The sequence below is a fragment of the Stylophora pistillata genome, chromosome 6 (genome assembly GCF_964205215.1).
Source record: "Stylophora pistillata chromosome 6, jaStyPist1.2, whole genome shotgun sequence".
NCBI classification, from domain to species: domain Eukaryota; kingdom Metazoa; phylum Cnidaria; class Anthozoa; order Scleractinia; family Pocilloporidae; genus Stylophora; species Stylophora pistillata.
In genome coordinates this window covers 10275199-10297402 of record NC_142524.1, presented here as the reverse complement: position 1 = coordinate 10297402, position 22204 = coordinate 10275199, and the positions used below count along the sequence as shown (strand labels likewise).

The 22204-nt window shown below is 37.9% G+C and overlaps 2 protein-coding genes and 1 pseudogene across 2 annotated transcripts; 2 read left to right on the top strand and 1 right to left on the bottom strand.

Annotated features, from left to right (window-relative positions):
* The first annotated feature begins 119 nt into the window (after window positions 1-119).
* Window positions 120-12178, top strand: LOC111341500 (uncharacterized). Its single transcript, XM_088724928.1, has 9 exons — window positions 120-390; window positions 1182-1253; window positions 3772-3929; window positions 4584-4658; window positions 5235-5471; window positions 8475-8735; window positions 9674-9811; window positions 10824-11126; window positions 11240-12178. Exons 1-9 carry the CDS (start codon window positions 212-214, stop codon window positions 11569-11571), a joined length of 1755 nt encoding a protein of 584 aa, XP_088581054.1. The 5' UTR covers window positions 120-211; the 3' UTR covers window positions 11572-12178.
* On the top strand, window positions 6726-7620 carry LOC148728197 (uncharacterized; annotated as a pseudogene).
* A 922-nt stretch (window positions 12179-13100) lies between the features above and the next one.
* Window positions 13101-19879, bottom strand: LOC111341503 (actin-related protein 2). Its single transcript, XM_022948487.2, has 10 exons — window positions 19721-19879; window positions 19534-19644; window positions 19261-19419; window positions 19080-19136; window positions 17695-17767; window positions 17179-17315; window positions 16652-16737; window positions 16440-16503; window positions 15743-16021; window positions 13101-15205 (listed from the first exon to the last, which is right to left on the bottom strand). The coding sequence occupies exons 1-10, from the start codon at window positions 19871-19873 to the stop codon at window positions 15035-15037; spliced, it is 1290 nt and encodes a 429-aa protein (XP_022804222.1). The 5' UTR covers window positions 19874-19879; the 3' UTR covers window positions 13101-15034.
* Window positions 19880-22204: the final 2325 nt, after the last annotated feature.

The following is a 22204-nucleotide window of genomic DNA, read 5'->3' as shown; positions in this document are numbered from 1 at the left end:
ACGGAGAATAGATAAAGATATGATAAAAGAAAAACTGACTAAATAAAATAGAAGCTCCAATTACTTTTGACGTTATATCTCATACATGACGTACATTCGCTGGCAATTAAGTCGACGTTTCATTTCATTACGTCACATGTTAGATCGATCAAAAAAAAACAACAACAACAATTCAAAGATGTGACAACGAAAAAAAAAAACTGAAACCGAAATGGGCGGCAGCTGGCGAATGTGTATTTTGGTGTTGCTGTTTTCTGAGTTTGTCATTTCTGTTAACGGAAAAAAAAGTGCCTCCCCCGGATGCAGAGTGCGTCAGTTTGGAAAAAGGCTTGATTGCAGGGGGGCCGGATTGAAAAGGATACCGAGAATGAACAAAGGGATACTGATAGCGTAGGTGAAATACTTTGGTTACAAATTGATTTTATCAGTTCAGTTCTTGTTTTTGGATGATTCACGCCTTTCTCGAAAGCCTAGATTTTAAATGTTCTTACGTTCATTTGCACTTTCTGTAGCAATTTTGAATTAAGCGTCGAAAGCAATCTGAGAGTGCATTGGTTTTGGCTCACTTCGCTCTGTAATTGGTTTAGAAAACTCATGCCACTCTCTCAGCTAATCAGATGCAAGAGTAAAACAAATGACTGTGAATATATGAGAATCATATATGCTAACTGAGGGTATATCAAAACGACTTTTACAGTGATGAACACTACTTGAGCAGTGTTGAAAATAAACCCTGAAAAAAAAAATTCAGTTCTGCACGGGATTTGAACCATGAGCTAACTGAGCTAATAAGCCAACTAGGAGCTGGTCATGATGATGGTAGAGTTGGCTTCTTAGCTCAGTTGACAGAGCACTACAACGGTATCGCAGAGGTCATGGGTTCAAATCTCGTATAGGCCTGAATTATTTTCAGGCCTTATTTCAAAAGTAAAACACTTCACCGTGACGAAGTGGTCGTTCGCGCCTTCCCGCGCTTTAAGCAATTTGCTTGTTCTTATCTGAGGTTCCTATTGGCTTTGAGGTGTCTTATTTTCTTCTTACTGGCCTTCGTTATTATTATGTTTCTTCCACACCCAATCAAAAAGCACTCTGAACAACAATCACACGATTCTTTTAATAAGGCATTATACACCATTCCTACGCGGTTTGCTATTGACTGAGAGGTATTTCATTATCCACAGGGATTTCACAGACAACCTTATAACACATTTGGCTAAAGAGGATTTGGAACACCTCAGAAAGTTACAAAAAGTGTGAGTATTCATCAGTGTAGGTAGCGTAAGTCTATACACGAGGTAAGTGGCCCATCTGGCCAGCGCTTATCCCGGGTTTTCCTAAAGATGAAGCGACCAGGGATATTGCGCTACATCGCAAGGACAGGTTACCCTCCAAGATTTCATTAGGCTTCCCTGACAATTCGTCGATACCCAGTCAACCTCGTTCCCAGGAAACGAGGTTGATACCCAGTGATACTCCTGGCTGAAGAGAGGCCCAAGAACACGACATAGTGACCCTTCCAGGTCTCGAACCCAGGCCTCCCAAACGGAGTCCAGTGCACTGACCTTAAGGCCACCACCTCCCCCACACACAATGATAGCATCTTGACAATTTTGTATTTTTCCAAAACTCCAATTTATCAAGCAATAATCTATAAATGATATTTCCGTGGAATGAATGAATTTAATGATAAAAACGAGCGATAAAAAATATGAACGACGTTTCGACCGCTCCACGGTGGTAAAAGCTAAGTATTTACATATAAACAATAGAGCTGATAACTAATAACAAAGTGCAAAAATGAAGTGTAAATAAGCGGTGAAAAAGATAAAAATGAATGAAAATAAAGTGTTAAGCAAACAGCTTCGCGCGAATAGAATCGCTCTGTTTGTTGAGTTTTGGCGTAAGGTCCCGAATAAAAAACATTTCAAAAATCAAACAATCGAACTGGTTTGAACATTTCCTCAGGACCCTAAGGTCCTTCGCGATTTCATATGGTTCGATTCCATGTTCTCTTACATGAAGATAAATACCGAAGTACATCCTGTCTTTACAAGCCGCAAGATCAAAGATGAGCTCAAAGCTAAGGAGCTTAAACCTCCAATTGTCAACAAGCAAAACGTTGTATATCTCTTTAAGTGTGATCTGTGCGATACAGATTATGTCAGCTTTACAAGCCGACACCTACATCAACGTGTGGAGGAACATAAACGATCGGTAATCGGTAACCATGTAAGAGAGCATGAAATCGAACCAGTGCAATCGCGAAGAACTTTAGGGTCCTGAGGAAATGCTCAAACAAGTTCGATTGTTTGATTTTCGAAATGTTTTTTATTCGGGACCTTAAGCCAAAACTGAACAAACAGAGCGATTCTATTCGTGCGAAGCTGTTTGCTTAACACTTAATATTCATTAATTTTTATCTTTTTTACCGCTTATTTACACTTCATTTTTGCACTTCGTCATTAGTTATTAGCTCTATTGTTTATATGTAAATACTTAGCTTTTACCTTCATTCCATTGTTTCAGAAATCGTATATGTGCGGAAATTTCCTCATGAACTATAACTTGAAAATGACCGTGGAGCGGTCGAAACGTCGTTCATATTTTTTTATCGCTCGTTTTTATCACTAAATTAATTCATTCCTGATTTAAAAGTCAAGCTTATCGATCGTCTCTGGAATAAAGCTTCTCTGGTATCTAGGTAATCAAAAACAAAACCCAAACTAGACAGTCAACAAGTGCATAAGGCTACTGCTAACAATTTTTGTAGCATTGAAAAGAAATAGAGGTCAGTTGTATAATGACTGCAGATCATTTGTCTCACATGTGTTACGTGCACGAATGACCAACAAATGTCCGCTAACAAAGCATATATGAAAAAAGACTCCCGAGTACGATATATGGCACGCAACAAAAATGTAACAACAAGCAGTTACCCATTTTAACTATTATTCAATTAGTTTTACATTGTCTAATTTACTTAGGTTAAAGATTAAGTTAAGCAGTTCATAAAGCAGGCTTACAATCCTTCATGCCGTGTAAGTGTTCGTCGTCTTGATCAACTTCCAATTCCAACATCCGCCGACTGAAGACCACAGCGCTTGGCTTTCTTGATTCATGGCTTTCTTTCCGTGTACATAAATTCTTCCGGAGGACTTCATAGTGAACTCTGTATTCTTTATCTTCTTCCCTTCTCGGCTATCGTCTTTTTCTTCTCTTTCTTCTCTCCGGATATAGCAAGGTCAAAAGGTCGTAGCCTCGTCACATCATAACTTCCACAAGTTCAGTCAGCAAGCCACGAGGGTCAGCCCTCGGGCAAATCTCTTTTGTACTTCTCACAAGCCAGCTTTTATACATTTACTTTAGTTATCTAGAATGTTCTATTACTATTTATAGCGTATTACAAGTTGTACTATTTTTGGAAACTGCTGAGTCACAGGAAAGAAGTTTCTGGAATATTACAGATTATAGATAATTCTAGAAAAGTCTGGGATTGCGTGACAGAATCAGTAAAAATAATTCGATCCTCGTAACACATGCAAAACAGAAAAATCTACCACATCTCAGAACGTAAAAAAAATGTAGCACATTTGAAACCCTTTGTTGACTATACAACCTGTTACCGAAGTGCTGAAGGTTTTTCCTAAAGTATTAATTTGTATGAGCTACTTTTTTTTTTGAGATGTTGGGGAGAAAAAAGCATTCATTGATTTTGTCTTTAAGCTAGTAACGAAGGGGTCCAGTTGTTCATTTACTCGATTTCCGTTTCAGTTATCTAAATGGAAACCCACTACATTGTGACTGTAATCTAGAGTGGCTTAGGCTTGGCCGGAAGAGTCTGCCTGTAATTCAAGATGTGGATAGTATTCAGTGCAAGACACCTTATCATCTTCGAAACAAACCTCTGAACTCTCTTTCTGACCTCTGTAGTAAGTTGTTTCTAAGTAGGGTAAGGTTTGGTGTCTCAACGAAAGCTGCAATCATCGCAAAAAAAGCATTAATAACATTGAAGATCACTTCTCTAATAGAGCACTTTCCCTCGAGTGTGAAGGAGCCAAAACTAAAGTTATCAAAGCGACCAATCAGAAGATTGGTTTTACTTCACTCTATTATGACACTGATCCAGAAAACTAACAACCAATCACATGCGAGACTACAACCAGTCGCGGTTTGTTCACTCCCATTTTCCGGCGCTCCAGTCCTTTGAGTTCTCATTGGTCCCTTGGGGACATTTACCTTGGTTTTGATTGGCCGATGTGATCACTCTGGTTTTGGTTTTTACGACACTCAATGAACCTCGTTCCCAGGGCGCTATTCCCTTCAAAGAGGGGGCGGGGCGTTCCCTCTTTAAAGGGAAAAATGCCCTGAGAACGAGGTTGGACACCGAATCAAAATGTGCTTATATTTGTGAAATACCTACTTAAAGTGTGGTTCAAATGACATCATACATGACTCATTGCACGCTTGAATAAGGTATCAAAATCACATTTTTTTTCAGGTTAAAAATGGATATAGTGTGACTTTGTGGACTGATTAAAAAAACTTCTCAAAGTTAATTAACTTTCTTCTTTTTCTGCTATTAGGTAATGGTAGAATTATGCATGATCGCAAAAACTCTTTGCCAGACGACGAAAAAAATGATATAGCAGAGAATGAAGGTAGGGAAATTTGTTACTAGTCTTTGCACTTGACTGACATGTAAACACCGTCTCAGGACAAATCTTTTCGGTTAGTTCACCAGTGAAACAATAGCTAAGATTCATGACAGAACAAGAATCTCTTCATCATAGGGTGTTTGAAGCTAATAGATCGCTTTAGCCACACCACAAAGACCAGAACTCTAAACGTTTTTCTTTTTCCTCGCTCGTCCGAGAAATGAAGTTAAGTTGACAATGAAAGAAACCTCGGCCTTAAGAACTCTGCGAAATAAATTGAGCACATCTCATCTCCGAAGGACAGCACAAATTAACCCCTTATCGTTGTTGTGATCGTTAAGAAATAGGGATGTAGACGTTGCTTTAATACTAAATTCTTATCACAAGGAGGAAGATGGCATCCTCATGATTTCGTTTTCTTCAGTGGCTTTTTCCTTTTTCATTCTTTCTTTATACGATTGCAGCCAAGGTACATGTATTTGTTTCCTTTGTTTTATGTTAATGAAATGATTACAGGCGTTCGAATTATCACAGAATTTATCTTTTTTCAATGACTGTCGTATTCTCCCCTTTGAACAGATGACAGCAATAAATGCAGCAATAACGATGATTGCCCTTCTGGAAAAGTTTGCACTAACAATAAGTGCCAGTGTAAGGACGGCTACCACGCCGAGGAGGGGGGATGTGAGGACGTAGACGAATGCCAGAGGGGATCTCACATGTGCTCAGAGCTCACTACTATATGCAAGAACACTGTGGGAAGTTACACCTGCAAGTGTTCAGAAGGTTACAAAATGGGGGACAAAGAATGCATTGGTCAGTATGTGCGCTAAGATTTTAATAAATTAGATATTTAGAGCGTTTTTCGGTTGAGTGTTGTATACCAAAACCAAAGTTTTGGCAACGGCCGATCAAAAGCTAGGAAAATCCTCTTAGGAGCCAATAAGAACTCAAAGTTTAAACAATCAAAACTGTCTAAAGCGCGGGAAAAACGCGGGTTACCAAGTCGTGATTGGATTTAGTTTGTAATCTGATTGGCTGAAAAAAGTGGAGTTTTCTCGACCAATCACCGAGCGAAGTAAAGCAAAACCAAAGCAGTCCCGGATTACTTTCCACGCTCATTTGAATTGTACTATAACGAAAGATGTAACCCGTTTTTATCGTGGTGAAAGACAAGCACTGGGTAAAATCAAATTCTCTACATTTTTCTGCAAAGCCACAAAACTAAATCCGAATCATACAAAAGATCTGTTTGGGTTAGATTTTTTGTCTACTCTGTTCTCTCTCGATATAAAGTGAGAGCTGTACGTTAAAAGAGATACGACAAGAAATCGAGACGAGACAGGGTGCGTCATCCTTTAAAAAATTGTGAAATTGGCTTCCCTCTTCATTCCCACGGCTGTAAAAGAAAAGCAACACAAGACAAATAATCATAAAACACACAAAAAAAGAGAAACAACTTTAATCTTGGGTTGGTTGAACAACTCAGCAACTTGGCTCTTTTTGAAACGAAAGCACAGGTATTGTGACAATATTCCAAAGATTTTACAATAAAAATCTGCGATTTAATATTGGAAACGTTACACGACGTTTCGACGTTTCCAGAACGTCATTATCAAGTGAGAATAAAATGACAAAACTAAGATTTATATAGATGAGAAAATGAATAAATTAAGAGTCATCGAGTCAAACAAAGAGCTTAGCCTTAACGGAGTCACTCTGGGTATTTCTTTAGAGAAACATCGCAATCATTCTTTCCTTGAAGATGATATACTTGTCTCGTACAATGTAATGTCACTGTTTACAAATGTTCCTGCCCAAGAAACAATCAACATCCTCGTTGATAAAGCGTTTACCAATAATTGGTTCAACTCATCGCAATCTTAACATACAGAAGGATCAGCTTGCTCAACTTCTTAGAATGGCATCCACAGATCAACTATTCCAGTTTGATGGCCAACTTTAGGAACAGTGTAAAGGAGTTGCGATGGGATCCCCCCCCCCCTTGGTCCTTTATTAGCCAATGTGTTTATGTGCCATTTGGAAGAAAGACTATCTGATAAGGATCTAATGCGGCGGTACTTTGATGACACGCTTGTGATAATGCCTGGACCCGATGTAGCTGAAAGTTTCCTTGATGTACTCAATGGACTCCACCCTAGTATTGATTTTAATATGGAGCTTTCCAATAACGACTCAATTCCTTTTATTGGAATGTTCATAACGAAGAACGGCAACAAGTAGGAGACCAAGGTCTATCGTAAACCTACAAACACGGGCCTACTACTCCATTTTCAAAGCCACACCGATGTACGCTATAAGAATTGTCTTGTTAAAACAATGGTTTATCGTGCCAGGGAATTGTCCTCTACGCATCAGGCATTCATCGATGAATGTAAACATCTACAATCTATGTTTGCTCACCTTGGATATCCAAGTTCGTTAGTGAATGGCATCATTGATGAATGTGAGTATTCCCCAACACGAGAGGCTAAGACGAAACCTGTTACAGGTGAAACTTTAAGAGCCAGTATCCCGTTTAAAGATCAAACCTCAGCGAACTCAGTTAAAAAGCAGATGCGAGATCTCAGTTCAAAAATTGGCATTGATGTTCGACCGGTATTCACCAGCAAGAAACTTGAGCATGATCTTAAATTTAAAGAAATCAAGCCACCTATTGTAAATCAGCACAGCGTTGTTTATTGTTATAAATGTGATTTGTGCGATTCAAATTATGTCGGATATACGACACGCCATCTATTTTAACGCATTGCTGATCATCCGGCGATATTCTGCCATTGGTCGTCAGCTCAAAGATGCTCATGGGAACGTTAACTTACTCAATGAGAGCCAGTTTCGGGTGCTTAAAAGATGCAGCACGGAATGGGATTGCCTGGTCAACGAAATGTTGTACATAAGAATAATAAGACCTAATTTAAATACCCAGAGTGACTCTTTTGTTTGACTCTCGATGACTCTTAATTTATTCATTTTCTCATCTATATATATCTTAGTTTTGTCATTTTATTCTCACATGATAATGACGTTCTGGAAACGTCGAAACGTCGTGTAATGTTTTCCAATATTTTATCGGAGATTTTTATTGCAAAATGTTTTAACACTGAAATCTTTACTTACTCGAATATTACTCGAAGCTTGGATATATAGAGGATATTATATGGTCGCGCGGAGATACGAGATTTCATTTCTAGTTTTCGCGAACTAATGAAATATTTTTCAAGAGGAGAAGAGAAACTTCATATCTTCAAGCGACCATGTGATAATAATAACAATAATAATAATAAAAAAAATAACAATAATAACGACTTTATTGGTAGTACTTCCACAAGGTAGCCCTTCGCGTACTAATGACCTAGCTACAGTATCTTATTGCAAAAAAATATCAAACCAAAAAAAAAAATTATTATAATAAGATATCTACAGTTAAAAAAAAAACGGCATGGTCAAAAACAATAATGATATTCAGTTATACGCTTACTAAGTCGGAGAACATGAGCTTCTTCGCTAACCTAACGAAATTGTTATAAACAGGCTCTTGCCTTAAGCTATCAGGTAAAGTATTAAACAATCTGGCTGCTGAGTCCTGAAAATATTCCATTTATTATATAAACACCTATGAAATACCAAACCATTTCACTTTCGCTTCGAAAGACGCGATTTACTATGTGACCATAGCAACGTTGTTATTTTCACGTGTGAAGATATCACGTCTTCGCGCAAATACTCACTTGACATTTCATTGGTGTTTACACAATAGTCTTTTAGTTTTTTTTATATCATATCAACTTTATTTTGTAGATAAAAATGAATGTGAAAACCCGGACGTTTGTGGCAAAGGTCCAAAGTGTGTCAACACGCTCGGTTCTTATCAGTGCAAATGTGTTGGTGACAAGGAAGTCGGGTACGAGTATGTCGCTGACATGAAACAGTGTATGGATGTCAATGAGTGTGCGCAGCAGCTCTGTGATAAAAACAGCACCATATGCAAGAACTCCATTGGCAGCTATAAATGTGGATGCAAACCTGGTTACAGTAACATGAAAAAAAATAAATGCAAAGGTGGGTATTGAGTTAAACGACAGGATTTTGCTCTGTAGCTATAGGTAAGGCGACGCCTTCCCGACTATCGATCTTAATCTCCCACAATATTCACTCCTCGCTGCATGAGGACGCTGCTTTACCATGTGATCGCTTGTTAACGGCTAATTAATAAATTGGTTGCGCTGTTGATCCCTCAAAATTGATAGTACATGTACCTATGAAAGATGAATTTTGAATCTTCACAGCAATTTAGGTTGTGTGATTAGTGTAAAAAGTATAAGGCCGTTAAGAATCAGTTCACTTTACGACTTGTAGTGGTTCACTTATGCATACACTTCTGCTGAGTATCGAAAGGAGTCCTGGGTCCAGTTGTTCGAAGGCTGATTAGTACTAATCCAGGGTTAAATTTTGATTCAGGTTTCCTTATTTCTCTATTCAAGAACCTTTATGAGATAATTTTCCCAGTTCATTTTAGAGCATCCGATCATCAAATTGCAGACACAAAATGATTAAACTGAACTTTCTCCTAAAGCTTTCAGATCTGAAATCAAATTTCACGCTAACCCTGGGTTAACTTAACTCAGCTTTGAACAACCCGGCCCTGGTTTACATTGGTTTTGCTTTACTCCGCTCTCTGATTGGTCCACAAAACTCGTGTTACCCCGACCAACCAATCATATGAAAATTACAAACCAAACGCAACGTGGTAATGTTCATTTTCTCGCGCTTTTAGCAGTTGGTTTGTTTTTACTTTGAGTTCCCATTGGCTGTTTGAGGTTTCTTCCTTCGCTCTGATTGGTCAATATAACTACTTTAAATTGCTTTGGAAGTGGATGTCTGTCGGTATGACGTTAAGAAAATATTCCCAGTCAAATTTATCTGCGTTTTTGTAGCTTATTGACATTTCGGAGAGTGACACTAGTACTTTATAATTTATTCTTATTGATATGTCCCAGACATCGATGAATGTTCAGACGCTGAAAAATGTAAAGGCCAAGGGGATTGCTTCAATACACCAGGATCCTATTTTTGTCGATGTCGTGCAGGCTTCATTTTAGACGAATCTGACTTCGATTCCGATGACAAATGCAAAGGTTTGTACTTTTATCGGCCGTGACTTCTTACTTTTGATTACCAATATTTGCCGAACAAGGATTTGAATACTGAGCAAACTTTTAAAAAGAGAGGGTGTGGAGTAAGTGGTGAACAAAAAGCAAAGCAAATTAAGGTGGGTAGATGATAAAATGTGGGAAGAGCCAGCTCAACCTCGTTCCCAGGGTCTCTCATCTTCCCGCCCCCTGGAGAGAGTGAGGAGAGCTCTCCTCACTCGCTCCAGGGGCGGGAAGATGAGAGACCCTGGGAACGAGGTTGGAGCCAGCTTAGCAAGGGTCTAGCACTTTCCAAGACAACTCGTCGAAGCTATTCAACAATTTACCAGAATCTTTTAGAAACTGTAAAGATTACAGAACCTTTTTAAGACTTTCAAGGAAATTTTTATGTAAGTTTTACTGTAATTTTTATTCTGTCAATCTTACTTCTACTTTCAATTGCATATTGCGTAATTTGTGAATAACTTAATTTGATTTATTTTAATTGTAACTGATGTATTTTTAACAGAGAAGAGCCACCTAGTGGATCTGTTAGTAAACCATTATTATTGTTATTATTATTATTATTATTATAGAGTCGAGATGCTATTCCATCGTAGGATCTTTTACTTTCCCCCCCCCCCCCCACCCCTCTTATTATTTGTATTGCAGGACGTACGTTCCTTTCCCCTTCCCCTTCGCTCCCCCTGTGGGAACTGGAAGATTTAAGACGAGTCAGTGAGAGGTTTACCGGGGGTCTGGCACTAATAATCGATGCTAGACACCGCTGCAGACTTCTCGCCGGCTCGCGTTGCTCGAGGCTTTATGCTTAATTGTCTACTATGTAGTGATTGGATGTTCCAAAGAGAAGAGAAAAAATTATTCCAAACAGGCCTTTGAACAAGGAATTAGAGAAATCCGGGTTAAAATTTAACCTCGGGTCAACGCTAATCGGCTGTCGAACGACCGGCCCTGAGTAGATATATCCACTGACTGTGCGCTGTTGTATGCCTTTCAGATGAAGATGAGTGTAAGACAAGGAAACACAACTGCGAGAAACAGAGTTACTGCCGTAACACGCCAGGTAGTTTTAAATGCGAGTGTCCAAAAGGTTTTGAGAAGGATGGCCATAAATGCAGGGCCACGAGACTTACACGTTGGCTCACTCCCAAGTACTTGTTGAGGGACATTAAACAAGGGGTCTGGGACACCCTCGCCGTTGCAGGCTCTGCTTGCGTCATAGTTCTGGCTCTGCTTATCATTTTCATGGTAAAGTTGAGGAAATGTTGCAAAAAATGTTGCAAAAAACCTGGATATGAAGGTAAGAAACTTAATTAGTCTTTTGTATTTTCTCAGTCACCAGATTTGATCCTCGGGAAGCAGAGGATTATGCTTGCTTTTAATCAACTGTTTCTTCATTGGATCGTTTTTCAGATCAATTTTACTACCCTGATGAAATGTACGATCCTGATCAAATGTTCTTTGCTGAAAGTGAACCAATGTTCTATCCAGAAGAGATGGCCTACCACGGAGAAGAAATGATGTATCCCGAGAAGGGAATGTATCCCGAGGGATATTCCGAGGATGGGATGTATTGCGAAGGATACCCCGAGGATGAATATTATCCCGAGGGAGTGGAAGATGCTAACCACGGCCTCGACATGACTGACAAGAGTATTTTTAACTTAAATGTGAAACGTTCTGAGAACGTCCCGGTTACTTATTATGACAATGACAATGAAGATCTTTCAGATGAGTACGACTAATACAAATTTGACTTTAAGTATACCCTTTTATTGACTCTGGCAAGTTGACTGAAACTTGTGTTGATTTCATTCAAATAACCTTTACTTGTATTGACAGTAACTTAAATTCCCTTTTAAGACTTGAATCTGACCTGTATTGACCCATTTTTTCGGATGTGGTTCGTTCGGACTTTGACCGCCCGACTATCAACAGTGTTGTAGAGATGCAGTCGCAATGATTAATTTTGTGCCGGCTACAAGGAGGCTTTTTCGCTTCCGAGGTGTATACATGTTAACACGGACTAAAAATCGACTGAATGTCTTTAAAAACTGTCAAGAAATGGAGAGTTTTTGTTATATTGAACTTTTCTTCATTTCAATCTCGGCTCTTTGTTAAACGCGGAAGTGCTCTCTCTTTTTTTTCATTTATTCCTTGGTATTTAAGAATTGTAAACTTACAAGTTTCCAACTATCTAGTTATCAATGAATCATACATTCATTCCTTTGCAGAGCGGATTAATGAGGTAAAATGACATTTTTTATTCAAAATTTTACATGCCGTGCATAATCTAACATATTTGACAATGTCTCAACAAAGTCTCAATAAAAATTCTGGTGCAAAACTCTGGATTTTGGAAAGTATTTTTTACCATAATTGTCTTTCACCTTTCCTCACTCTTAATTCTTGGTTAAGAGAGTTGTGTGCTGTGGTACCCCTCCCTTGTTAAGGTTTTTCGTCACCTTTCTCCCCTTCTCTCCACCCCACGTTCACGAAGTGGTTACCTTGTACAATTCCTAAATGCTCCAAACTTTCCGAGCAACAAAGCCTGGTTATTTCTTTATAAGCTTCCCTACGTTCCTCAATGCACTGTCGTGCCTGCGTAAGCACGCGTGAGTGCTGAAGGGAATAGGGGCCTCAAGCAACCACGACGGCGATGGCAACGAGGACGTGGAAAACAAGAGATCTAATTGGCAGAACAATAGCTCAGCGCGTCCATTTTGAAACTTTGTAAATTTCTTAGCCGTCCTATGCAGAACAACGTGAAATCGCCAAAATTTGCGTCGTCTGCGAACCGAACCCGCGACGGCAAATTATTTTAATTTCCATTTGGAACTCAACGCTACTTTTATACGTCATGCTGAAGTTGAGCTGTGGCACCGTACGAGACAGTAAGCTCATGTAGCCATTTTTGAAATTCTAACTAAGAGTAGAAATTAATTTTTTAATCGAAGTCTTCCTTGGCGTTGCCGTCCTGACTGCTTAAGGTCCCTAATGAGGTTGATGAAGAGACGCTTTTGATTTCTAAAGGATGATAAAAAATGCAACACATAATTTTGTTGGCGGTGTTATATCTGTTTAGCTGACGTGAAAACCACAAGAATATTGATGTTTAAGAAAAGGAGAACATGATTTATTTCAGTTTTTGTGATAGGCTTTACATGGTTTTCACATTAAACCGTCTGGGCCATTTACATTTCCTCCACCTCTCCTGGGGTTATAATCCATAATCTTTAACAAACACTTGATAAAACAAACACACAACATGAAGTTTGAAATAAAAAAAGAACATTTATTTCCATCTCTTTGCATTAGCAAGGCATTCAAATTTTTCGAGGGGCAACAACAAGGAGACGGGGGAAGTAAAACATTACATAATGCAATAATTAACATGTGAAGGGAACTAGGAAAGTATTATTTTACCAAAATATTTAAGAATGATCTCTTCATAAATGAATAAGAAACTAATCTGGGTTCTGTCCTCGTGTACCGGTTCACAAGAGCCAATACAAAAGACCAAACAATACACAATAGCTAACCGATAACTCCTACACAAAGAAAGAACAATGGTAATTCCCTTGTGAACTGGTACACCAGGACAGAACCCTAATCTGTACAGTTCACAATCTCTTCACAGTAGAAAATCAAGCTCTCTTTTCAGAAGAAAACAGGCTCTGACACTAGGTCATCATGAAATTCAGGAGCAAATTGTTGTTCTTTGATGACACCACAAATCTTTGATCAAATGGAAACTTAACTTTTACTGAAGGGGTAAGAAACTTGCGTCATTCCCAACTATAATCAAGCTATGAATTTTGATGAAGTGCCCTTTTTTTTCTCTCCAGGCATATAGAGATCATCTCAGGAAACACCTTTTTTTTTTAACTAAGCTACATTTACCCTTAACTTTCCACGCACAAAATTTCTCAGCAGTGCAGCTGAAGAAATTCAACAAGGCATTCCATTAAAATACCCCTTGTTCAGAAACTGATACAATTCAGTAATTGAACGAGGGACTTTGGTGACAAATAATCTTTGATAGACAAGTTCTTTTTCTTTGATTAAGTATTATCATAACAAAAAAAGCATAAATGGATAGCGGAAACAGGAAACTTGCTAGTCTAAATGCAGTTTTAAAATAGAATAATGTCAGAAAAATTGCTATACCTTGACAATGTAAAGGCATGCAATATTACAGGCACTTCTAAGGCACTTTCCTTTCTACCCTCTTGTACCTAGTTAGCATACTAGTAAAACCTTTTTATTTCATCATGGCTATAGGAAAGCAATGCCCAAAAACAAGTCAAACTTTAATTAGAAAATTGGCCTCAAGTTTGTGCCAGCTGACTTTTTCAAAGGCAATGACAGAGAATAGATTTAAAACTTCAAAGACCACTCAATATATGCAAATCATTTTACTATTTCAATTACTATATATATAAAAAAAAACAAAGGCAAAAGGAAAAAAACAGCAATCATAACAAAAGAATATAATTCAGAGGAGTGAGAAATCATAATTCCAAGTAAAATTTCTTAAAGGTTCATGTGTGTTGTGGCTGAATGTTAATTATCTATTTTGACAAAAACAAGGTACAAAGCTACCAAAGAATTACATGACCAAATGTTTTTACCTCTCATAAATTCATTGTGGTGGCTTCCTTTCTACTAAGATCTCATTTTTCACCTCAACTATTTCAAAGAGCCTTCTTAACTGTTGAGCCTCATTCACACTTAAAACAAAACATATCCCTGCCCTGTTTGCAAATACCAATAGAGATTTTGTTTTGTTTGCAGCACCTGAATACAACTTTACCACGTTGTAAGTATGTATCAATACAAACCAGGCCACACACTTCCAATTTCAACCGACCAAATATACTATTTTGCCATCAATTATTTCTCTGCACTTTTCCAAAATGGAGGCAGAAATGACCAGAAGTTTCTAAAGGAGAATTTATGTACACTTGATTGTTTTTTTTTCCTTCAACTAAAATGTAAGCAGACTATCTTTTCACCTTAAGACGAGATTGTTAGAAAGGCAAATGCTACCAAGTAAACCTCTTATCTTATGGCATAAAAAAAAATGATCACTTAGAAGAGCTTATTTGGAAGAGTTGTCCATTATTTCAATTTGAACTTTCCAGTTTTTTTCTTCCCATGTTAACAAAATCTCTATATCCTTTTTTTCTAATTACCTAACTGACTTCAACCAACTTTCACTCCCAACTTCTCTAGAACTTTGATTCCCTTCTCTTGGTACTCTTGCCGTGTCATCCAGAACCCTTCCTTGTCCTTCATAATGTCAGCCAGCACAGCACCACCAAGAAACACCATGTGTTTTCTTCTAGGTGGATCCTCAATTCTGATTTTAAATTTCTGCGAATAATAATAAAAACAAAAGCAACAACAACAAAACAAGTTAAATTTGGTTTGCAGAAACTTTTAACACACATTCTAATTTCTTCATGAAACAAAACAAACCCAAGACATCAAGACTGACTAACAAACCAGACACAACCCACAATCTCTGTTTGCCCTGATGAAGGGTTACTGCTTGAGACCTCAGCTCTCAAAACTCTTTACCATGGTCAATTTACACGATCAACTCAATCGGTGAAATGAAATTATCTTCTGAGACAGCAAAAATTTTGAAAGGTTCATGATCATAAATCTAATTTCTGAGCTGGATCTCTTTAGTCCACAATATTTTACTAAGCATGAGTTATTGCAGTTGGCAGTTTTGACAGCATCCTTTGGAAATTTTCAAAATTTGATAGAGAACCTTGTCTAACCTCACAGTTAGACCAAATTAACAAAATTCAACTACTTTATCCATCAGCATTCAAGTTGTGTCTTGTGGCATGAACAACAGTATAAAAAGAAAAGGGGAGCTTATTAAGGTAGTTTACGCACCGACAACTTGGTGGTATCTCCCTTAAGAACTCTCTCCAAATACAGCTGTTTGATTTCCCTCTCTAGCCTGCTTGGTAGGCCAGGGTACATAGTGCTACCCCCAGACAGAACAATGTGCTTGTAAAATTCTGCTCTGGTGTCAATGTCTGCAGCCTGGATGGTGTTAAACAGGAGCTCTGCCACACCCACCCCTTCAATGTTGATAAGATGGGGTTGGAACAATGCTTCAGGTGCTTCGAATCTCTCACCGCTCATCTTCACAACTCTTCCATCTGGAAGCTTACAAAGAGGAATGAGTTAATGAGTATCTGGTAGAGAAAGCAAGAACCTATCTGTACCTTTTCCATAGCTGAGAGTTGCACTGGCATGAATGAAATCCTGCCTTGAAAAAGATGAATATCTGACTCAGACTACAATTTTGGCTGGATTTATTATATGCTTAGACATGTTTATGAGGCTTCTTGCTTAAAAGTTAAATGGTGAAACAGATAACTAAGATATGAAAACCTTCAATCATATTTGATGAAGGTTTTTCGACTAAAAATTTTATTTATGACCTTTGAGAAAAATGCCACAAACACTAAGCTACATACACTGAGATGAAGCCTATACGTGTAAATTGACCTTTCATCCTATGTTGACATTCAGTTTTTGTTTTTTTTTTTAACTAACAAACATAAATGCCTCTAAAACTTACTGTGTACTGTTCTACAAGAACTGTTGTTTCTAAGGCCAGCTTTTGTTCTTGTTCAATGTTGTACCTAAAAAAAAAATTGAGTTTTACCATACTTCAATTAAGGCTAATTTCAGAAGGCTAATGAAAAAAGATTCATCCAAAGCAGTTAACTTAAATAGTACACGAGAGATATTACTTTTTTGCAGCAAAGTGTGGAGGAAAATTTTACTTACCCTACATAACAGAGCTTTTCTTTCATCATACGGACAGTTTCAAAGTCAGCTGTGTGGTTGAAGGCATATCCACGCAGCAGAAGCAACTGTCAAACAAACACAAAATTTCCATTCAAAATACAAAGAACAAAGGGTGTTGTTGCAGTACTAAAATTTTGTTCTTTGCACTTTGGATTAGCTTAGCCCTATCACAAATTTTTTTTCAAGCTGTCCTTTTTAAGATATTGAGTACTTTTCATTGTTTAAGGAAATGCTACTTAGAGTTAGATACTAATGATTTCCATACCTATGTAGTAAATAGATTAAGGTTAATCCCCTAACTCCTAAGAGTGACCAACATCTAATTTCTCCTTACAATATCAACCATGAATCACATGCTAACATTGTGAGAATAAAGAAAACCAACACCAACGAAAAAAGCTCTTGATTGTTAAACAAATTCACTTAGGAAGCACCTTAGGAAATGTACAGAGAACAGTATGGAGAATTTACAGACTGATGTTAAGGTGAAAAGGGTTAATAAATACCTTAATAAGATACTTTGTAATATCTCGTCCAGCTATGTCTAATCTCCTGGTGAGATGTGGTAGAGCAAAGCCTTCATAAACTGGGCAGATATGAGTCACTCCATCACCAGAGTCTATTACTACACCAGTCAGCAAACCTATAGATGGCAAGAAAAAAATTATTTTTTAAGTCCACGGAGTGAAGCAAGATAATTAAACATTAGATGATCTTGTCAAATATGACAGAATAGCAAACAACCACTGGGAAAGTCATCAGTAAAGTCAAGGCAGCTGAATCGAACACTGACTTGCTCAGGTTGTCAAAATAACAGGCACTATCACTGACTTCTACTCAATTTCTTAGGATGTCAGTCACTAAAAACCTAAGGGTTACACTTGTTATATTGATAATACAAGAAGTTAGAATAGATAGGGGTAGGACACAAAGTATAGTTAGAGTATGTAACACAACTTTAGGAGGATAAAATGTGCAAAGAGCAGTCTAACTAACTTATGCTACGTCCACATTCTACCCACCTTGTGCATACAAAGTCAAAACAGCTTGAATAGCAATGTAAACACCTTCAAATTGGTAGTTTTCAAACATAACCTGTATTAGAAAAAATATCACAAATTAAGAAAATTAGTTTCATCATACCAGCTATGATTCAATAAAAGCAAGCATGGGTTCTGTATTGTTAACTTGTAGGACCCTCTCCAAATGTACTCAAACTTAAGATCTCTCATATTTCAAAAGTCACTTCAATATCTGAATCTGTGCTGAGATTTTCAAGTCAAACTTGACCCACTGACTGATAATGTCATGGACTGAAGTACAAGCAAAAACAATAAGGCACCAAACAGTCAACTTCCTTCTAGATCAGTGGCAATCTCTAGCCTTAGAGGAAAGTCACCATTTTGTAATGTGAGGTCCCTCATCACTGAAAACTTCAGTGCTGCAAAAATGTGCACAGATTATCCCATCAGTACTTGGATCTCAATACATTCTTCATAATTTAAGTTCTACGAATCTGGTTTCAAAACAAACTTTATACCCTGGGTGATATATTTCTTTATTCTTGTCACTTGTCTGCTTATAGCTAGTCGTGAATTTATGTTGTAAGAAATTTCCCTTTAAGCCACTCCTGGGAGTAAAAATTTTGAATGGTTTACAAGCCCAAATATTAAGAGCTTCCCCATCAAATAAAATAGTAGCAAAGGGAGAACTGGTCTTAACATTCCAGTAAAACCCCTCGGCCACGTTGTTTGAAAGGGGGTTAATGTTAATTTTAAAAGTTAACCCTGGCTTTAATTTCTCATATAGAGTGTATAGGGGCTGAGGCTTTATTGGGTCTTCTCTCTATATGACTTGAAATTAAGAAGAAAAAAAATACAAAAGAAAATCCCATTGTGGAGTTGCAAATTGAAAATTTACACTAACCCTGGTTAGGTTAACCTGTTTTGAACAACCTGACTCAGGATAAAGATTCTTTCTTTCACCATATGAGGAAATGAAATCAGTAACTTTTTTGTAAATTTATTCTAACGCTGTATGAATGGCTTCCAAATGCAAATCAATAAAGAAATGAACCTGCCATGATATGTGAAATCATTAGCTTCACAAGTGAGAGCAATGAATAGATTAAATACTAAAGAACGAGTCATAATCCCAGTTGACGAGACCCCAATACAAGACACACTCAAAGATAAGTTACATTTTTGTGGCATTAATTATTTGTTCCTCCAGATATTGTGCTGATCTGCTTAGCCATTTGTATTAACGTTTCCATACAAACTATGGCCTTCGAAATACTTTTAAAACTTTGCAAAAAACCTTGCTCAAATTTCTCTCATTTGAAGCATTGGCTCATGAAGTGAGCTTTGAAAACGAAATCTCAAGAGACCAAGATTTGTACACTAACCTCGATCATTTTCGCTCTGTTCTTCGTCGGATTCAAGGGCGGTTCGGTAAGCAGAACCTAAATGTAAAGACTGGATGAGAAGAACTGGACAAGAGTTGCCATTGAAGTTTTAATGGAGCAATAAAACTTACGTTATTAATTGTGAAGAAGGGGTAAGATAATGAAAGAGTTCTTAACTCACTTTGCAATTCTTCGGATCAACGTTAAGCTTTGTTTCTCCAAACGTGTAGTCCCATACATGTTTCATGTCCTCCCAGCTTCGAACAATCCCATTATCCATGGGATAGTTCACTTCTAACATGTGTCTAAGTTTGCTGGCTTCATCTCCGATCATCAAGTCCTGTAGGGCGAAACAAAGGACGTAGTTTTTTGATACAAGACTATCTCAGTTTGAACGAGAGTAAAGCTTGAAATTTCCAGTTTAGTAAGAGATATCAGAACCTGAAACACCAACCTTCACTTCAATATCTCCTACTTTCGCAGTGGATCTTATAATAGGTCTGCCCACCATCGAAGGAAAGATATGAGCTGGGAAGTTCGAGCCTGCATATCCGCACTTGACAAACTGCAAAACAATATTAAAACAGAATGCTCCGCTTGTTCACATCACTTCCAGCTGTGTAAAAACTTATTGATCTTACCCCTGTTCCATTGTCGCACACGAGAACTTTATTTCCCTTGGCATCCATGACTTTCGTCAAAACCAAAATGGCCGCTGCTAACTTCCTCAACGCCGCCTTGTCACGTGACAGCCCGTTTCCTGACACCTCCCCCAAGGCCGCCATCGCCATCATGTACTTGCCTCGCTGCAAACTCCTTTAAGTTTGCCGACTTGCTTTTTCTCTCACTAGTAAATCTGGTGGCTGAACATAACAATTTTAACATATCCTAAAAGTTACAGATACGAAAAACAATTGGATATCTTTTAGAAAAAGTGTGATCAGAACATTTGGACTTTTTACATAGTTCCTTGCAAATAAGTTAATTTAAACTTCAGCATTGCGCCGTAGCGCTAACACGTTTTTAAATATCTTAAAATGTCAATCAGTAAAATCAGAACAAAAAACTTGTAACAATTCACTGAATCCAGGCTATTTCCGCCAACAAGTAAAGACATATACTTATGGATTTCCAAGAGGAATCACTTCCGTGTGACATAGCGAGTACACGTCTGAGCCAGCTTGAGGTTATTTTAAAAATTTGATAGAAAATTTAATTAATGAAAGTTGGTTTAAGAGGCTCTTTAAAGCAGTCTTGGATTGCCAGAAATAAACGCGTTTCGAAACAATGGTGAGTTGGTAGTGGTGGAAAAGTTTTAGCGGCGGTTTCTCCGGCCTTGTTCTAACCGTCACTTTCCTTTTCGTGTTTTGCTTGAGTTTCACGTACTCCACGACTGTTTATTCTCGCATGACTTTTATTTTTGCACGACTTCCCCGTAACATCACTTTGTTTGATCGCTTTCCATTTCCTTCAATTTACCGTTTTTCTTTACCTTTTAATTATCGATTGGTCTCAACTTCTTAATAAGCTGCCCACAGCATCTATTCGGATGCTTGGAAAAGAAAGTACACCCTCTACTGTTTCTAAAAATCTTGGCATTCATATTGACCAATCACTAACTTACAACGAAAACCTTACTATAACAGCCTCTAATTGCCTACATAAAATTATACAAATCAATAGAATTAAACACTTTCCCATTGAAAACAGAAATCAATTCGAGATCACTCGACAGCAATGCTTGCTACGCATGCCTCTGTGTGGTTCCCAGAGATGTTGAACACTAGTCTATTGCAGAGACGTGAGAGGACTGGGACAAGTTTCTTATATTGATTACATTGAAAATCTAAACATTTCAACTGAAATGTTACTGAATGAAAAGCTACCCAGCCAAGTTTGAGAGTTTTCAGCAGAAAAGTATCCAAATTGGAGCCTTCCAAATGTTGCAAAAATTCCAAACAAACCCTTAAAATTTTTTGCCCTGTCTACCCAATCCATACAAACTCTTTATTTTAGGTGATATTTGAAAAGCTGTCATTTCGCCATTTTCCTCCTCTAAATACTTCTATTCTTGCTTAAGACTCTCAAATTTAGTTGATCTTTCATTTCAGGGGCGGATCCAGTAATGTTTGATTAGGGGTGTCCAAACCTTGGTTGAGAAAGGACTGTTGAACACCCCCCACACCCCCTCCCACCAGTCGCCGTTGCACGTTAAAATTCCTTGGCCGCTTACCATTTACTTGGATTCATCAAAAAGATCAGCCAGTTAAAAAGTGATATACAATCGTGTCGATGAAAGAATTTCACTTCAAAGTTGTAAGCATCAGGTCTGTTAGGGGGGTCCGGACCCCCCGGGCCCTCCCCCTGGATCCACCACTGCATTTGAATATCTTAGTTTTTCAAACAAACGGGAAACAACCACATTCTTTCCCAGTCCTCTCACGTTTCTGCAATGGCCTCCATTGTTATATCCCGACATCAAATCACTATGTACTAACAGAATGTAGCCCTTTGATCTCCTCGGAAAGTTCTCCTTTGTCTTTTTGACTCTTTGAAACATCAAGCAGTCCCCTTCCTACTATGCAACACTAATTATAGGATTCAATTCATAATTCTCCTTTTGACAGCCATACATTTCCTTGTGAACTGGACTAGAGAATTTGATTGGTGTTTTATAAAGGGAACACCCTCTTACTGATGAGTATGTCCATTCTCATAACTTGTTTGAAGGATAACATATTGAAATTTGAAATCACGAGGACAATTTTTGTTTGTGAGTTTATGGGTTATCAAAATGAATTGTCCACTCAAAGTACTAACAAGACACTTTTAACAATAAATTCCATATTTCAAATTTGTTCTTGGAAGTGACGTTTGCAAATTGGATTTCGACTTTCGTGGCAAATCACCCAGACATAATGAAATGTTACCTTCAAAAAGCTTCATTTTGTTTCTCAAATTCATCAACTATGACCATGACAGTGTAGATGGGGGAAGGCAGCTCTGTGGTAGATGGGTGAATGATCACCCTTCACTCTTTTCCAATCTGAATTGGATTCCTACACGACTTACAATTCAATTTTCCTAAAATGAACCATAAAACTTTTTCCTTGTCTTCAATAAAA

Bases quoted from the DNA above. Each gene is read 5' to 3' on its own strand.
- LOC111341500 (XM_088724928.1), top strand. From the start codon at position 212: ATGGGCGGCAGCTGGCGAATGTGTATTTTGGTGTTGCTGTTTTCTGAG. The intron at 1,254-3,771 runs GTGAGTATTCAT...TTTCCGTTTCAG, and splicing joins CTCAGAAAGTTACAAAAAGT to TTATCTAAATGGAAACCCAC. The intron at 8,736-9,673 runs GTGGGTATTGAG...GATATGTCCCAG, and splicing joins GAAAAAAAATAAATGCAAAG to ACATCGATGAATGTTCAGAC.
- LOC111341503 (XM_022948487.2), bottom strand. From the start codon at position 19,873: ATGATGGCGATGGCGGCCTTGGGGGAGGTGTCAGGAAACGGGCTGTCA. The intron at 19,645-19,720 runs GTAAGATCAATA...ATTGTTTTGCAG, and splicing joins TGTGCGACAATGGAACAGGG to TTTGTCAAGTGCGGATATGC. The intron at 19,420-19,533 runs GTTGGTGTTTCA...TTCGCCCTACAG, and splicing joins TAGGAGATATTGAAGTGAAG to GACTTGATGATCGGAGATGA.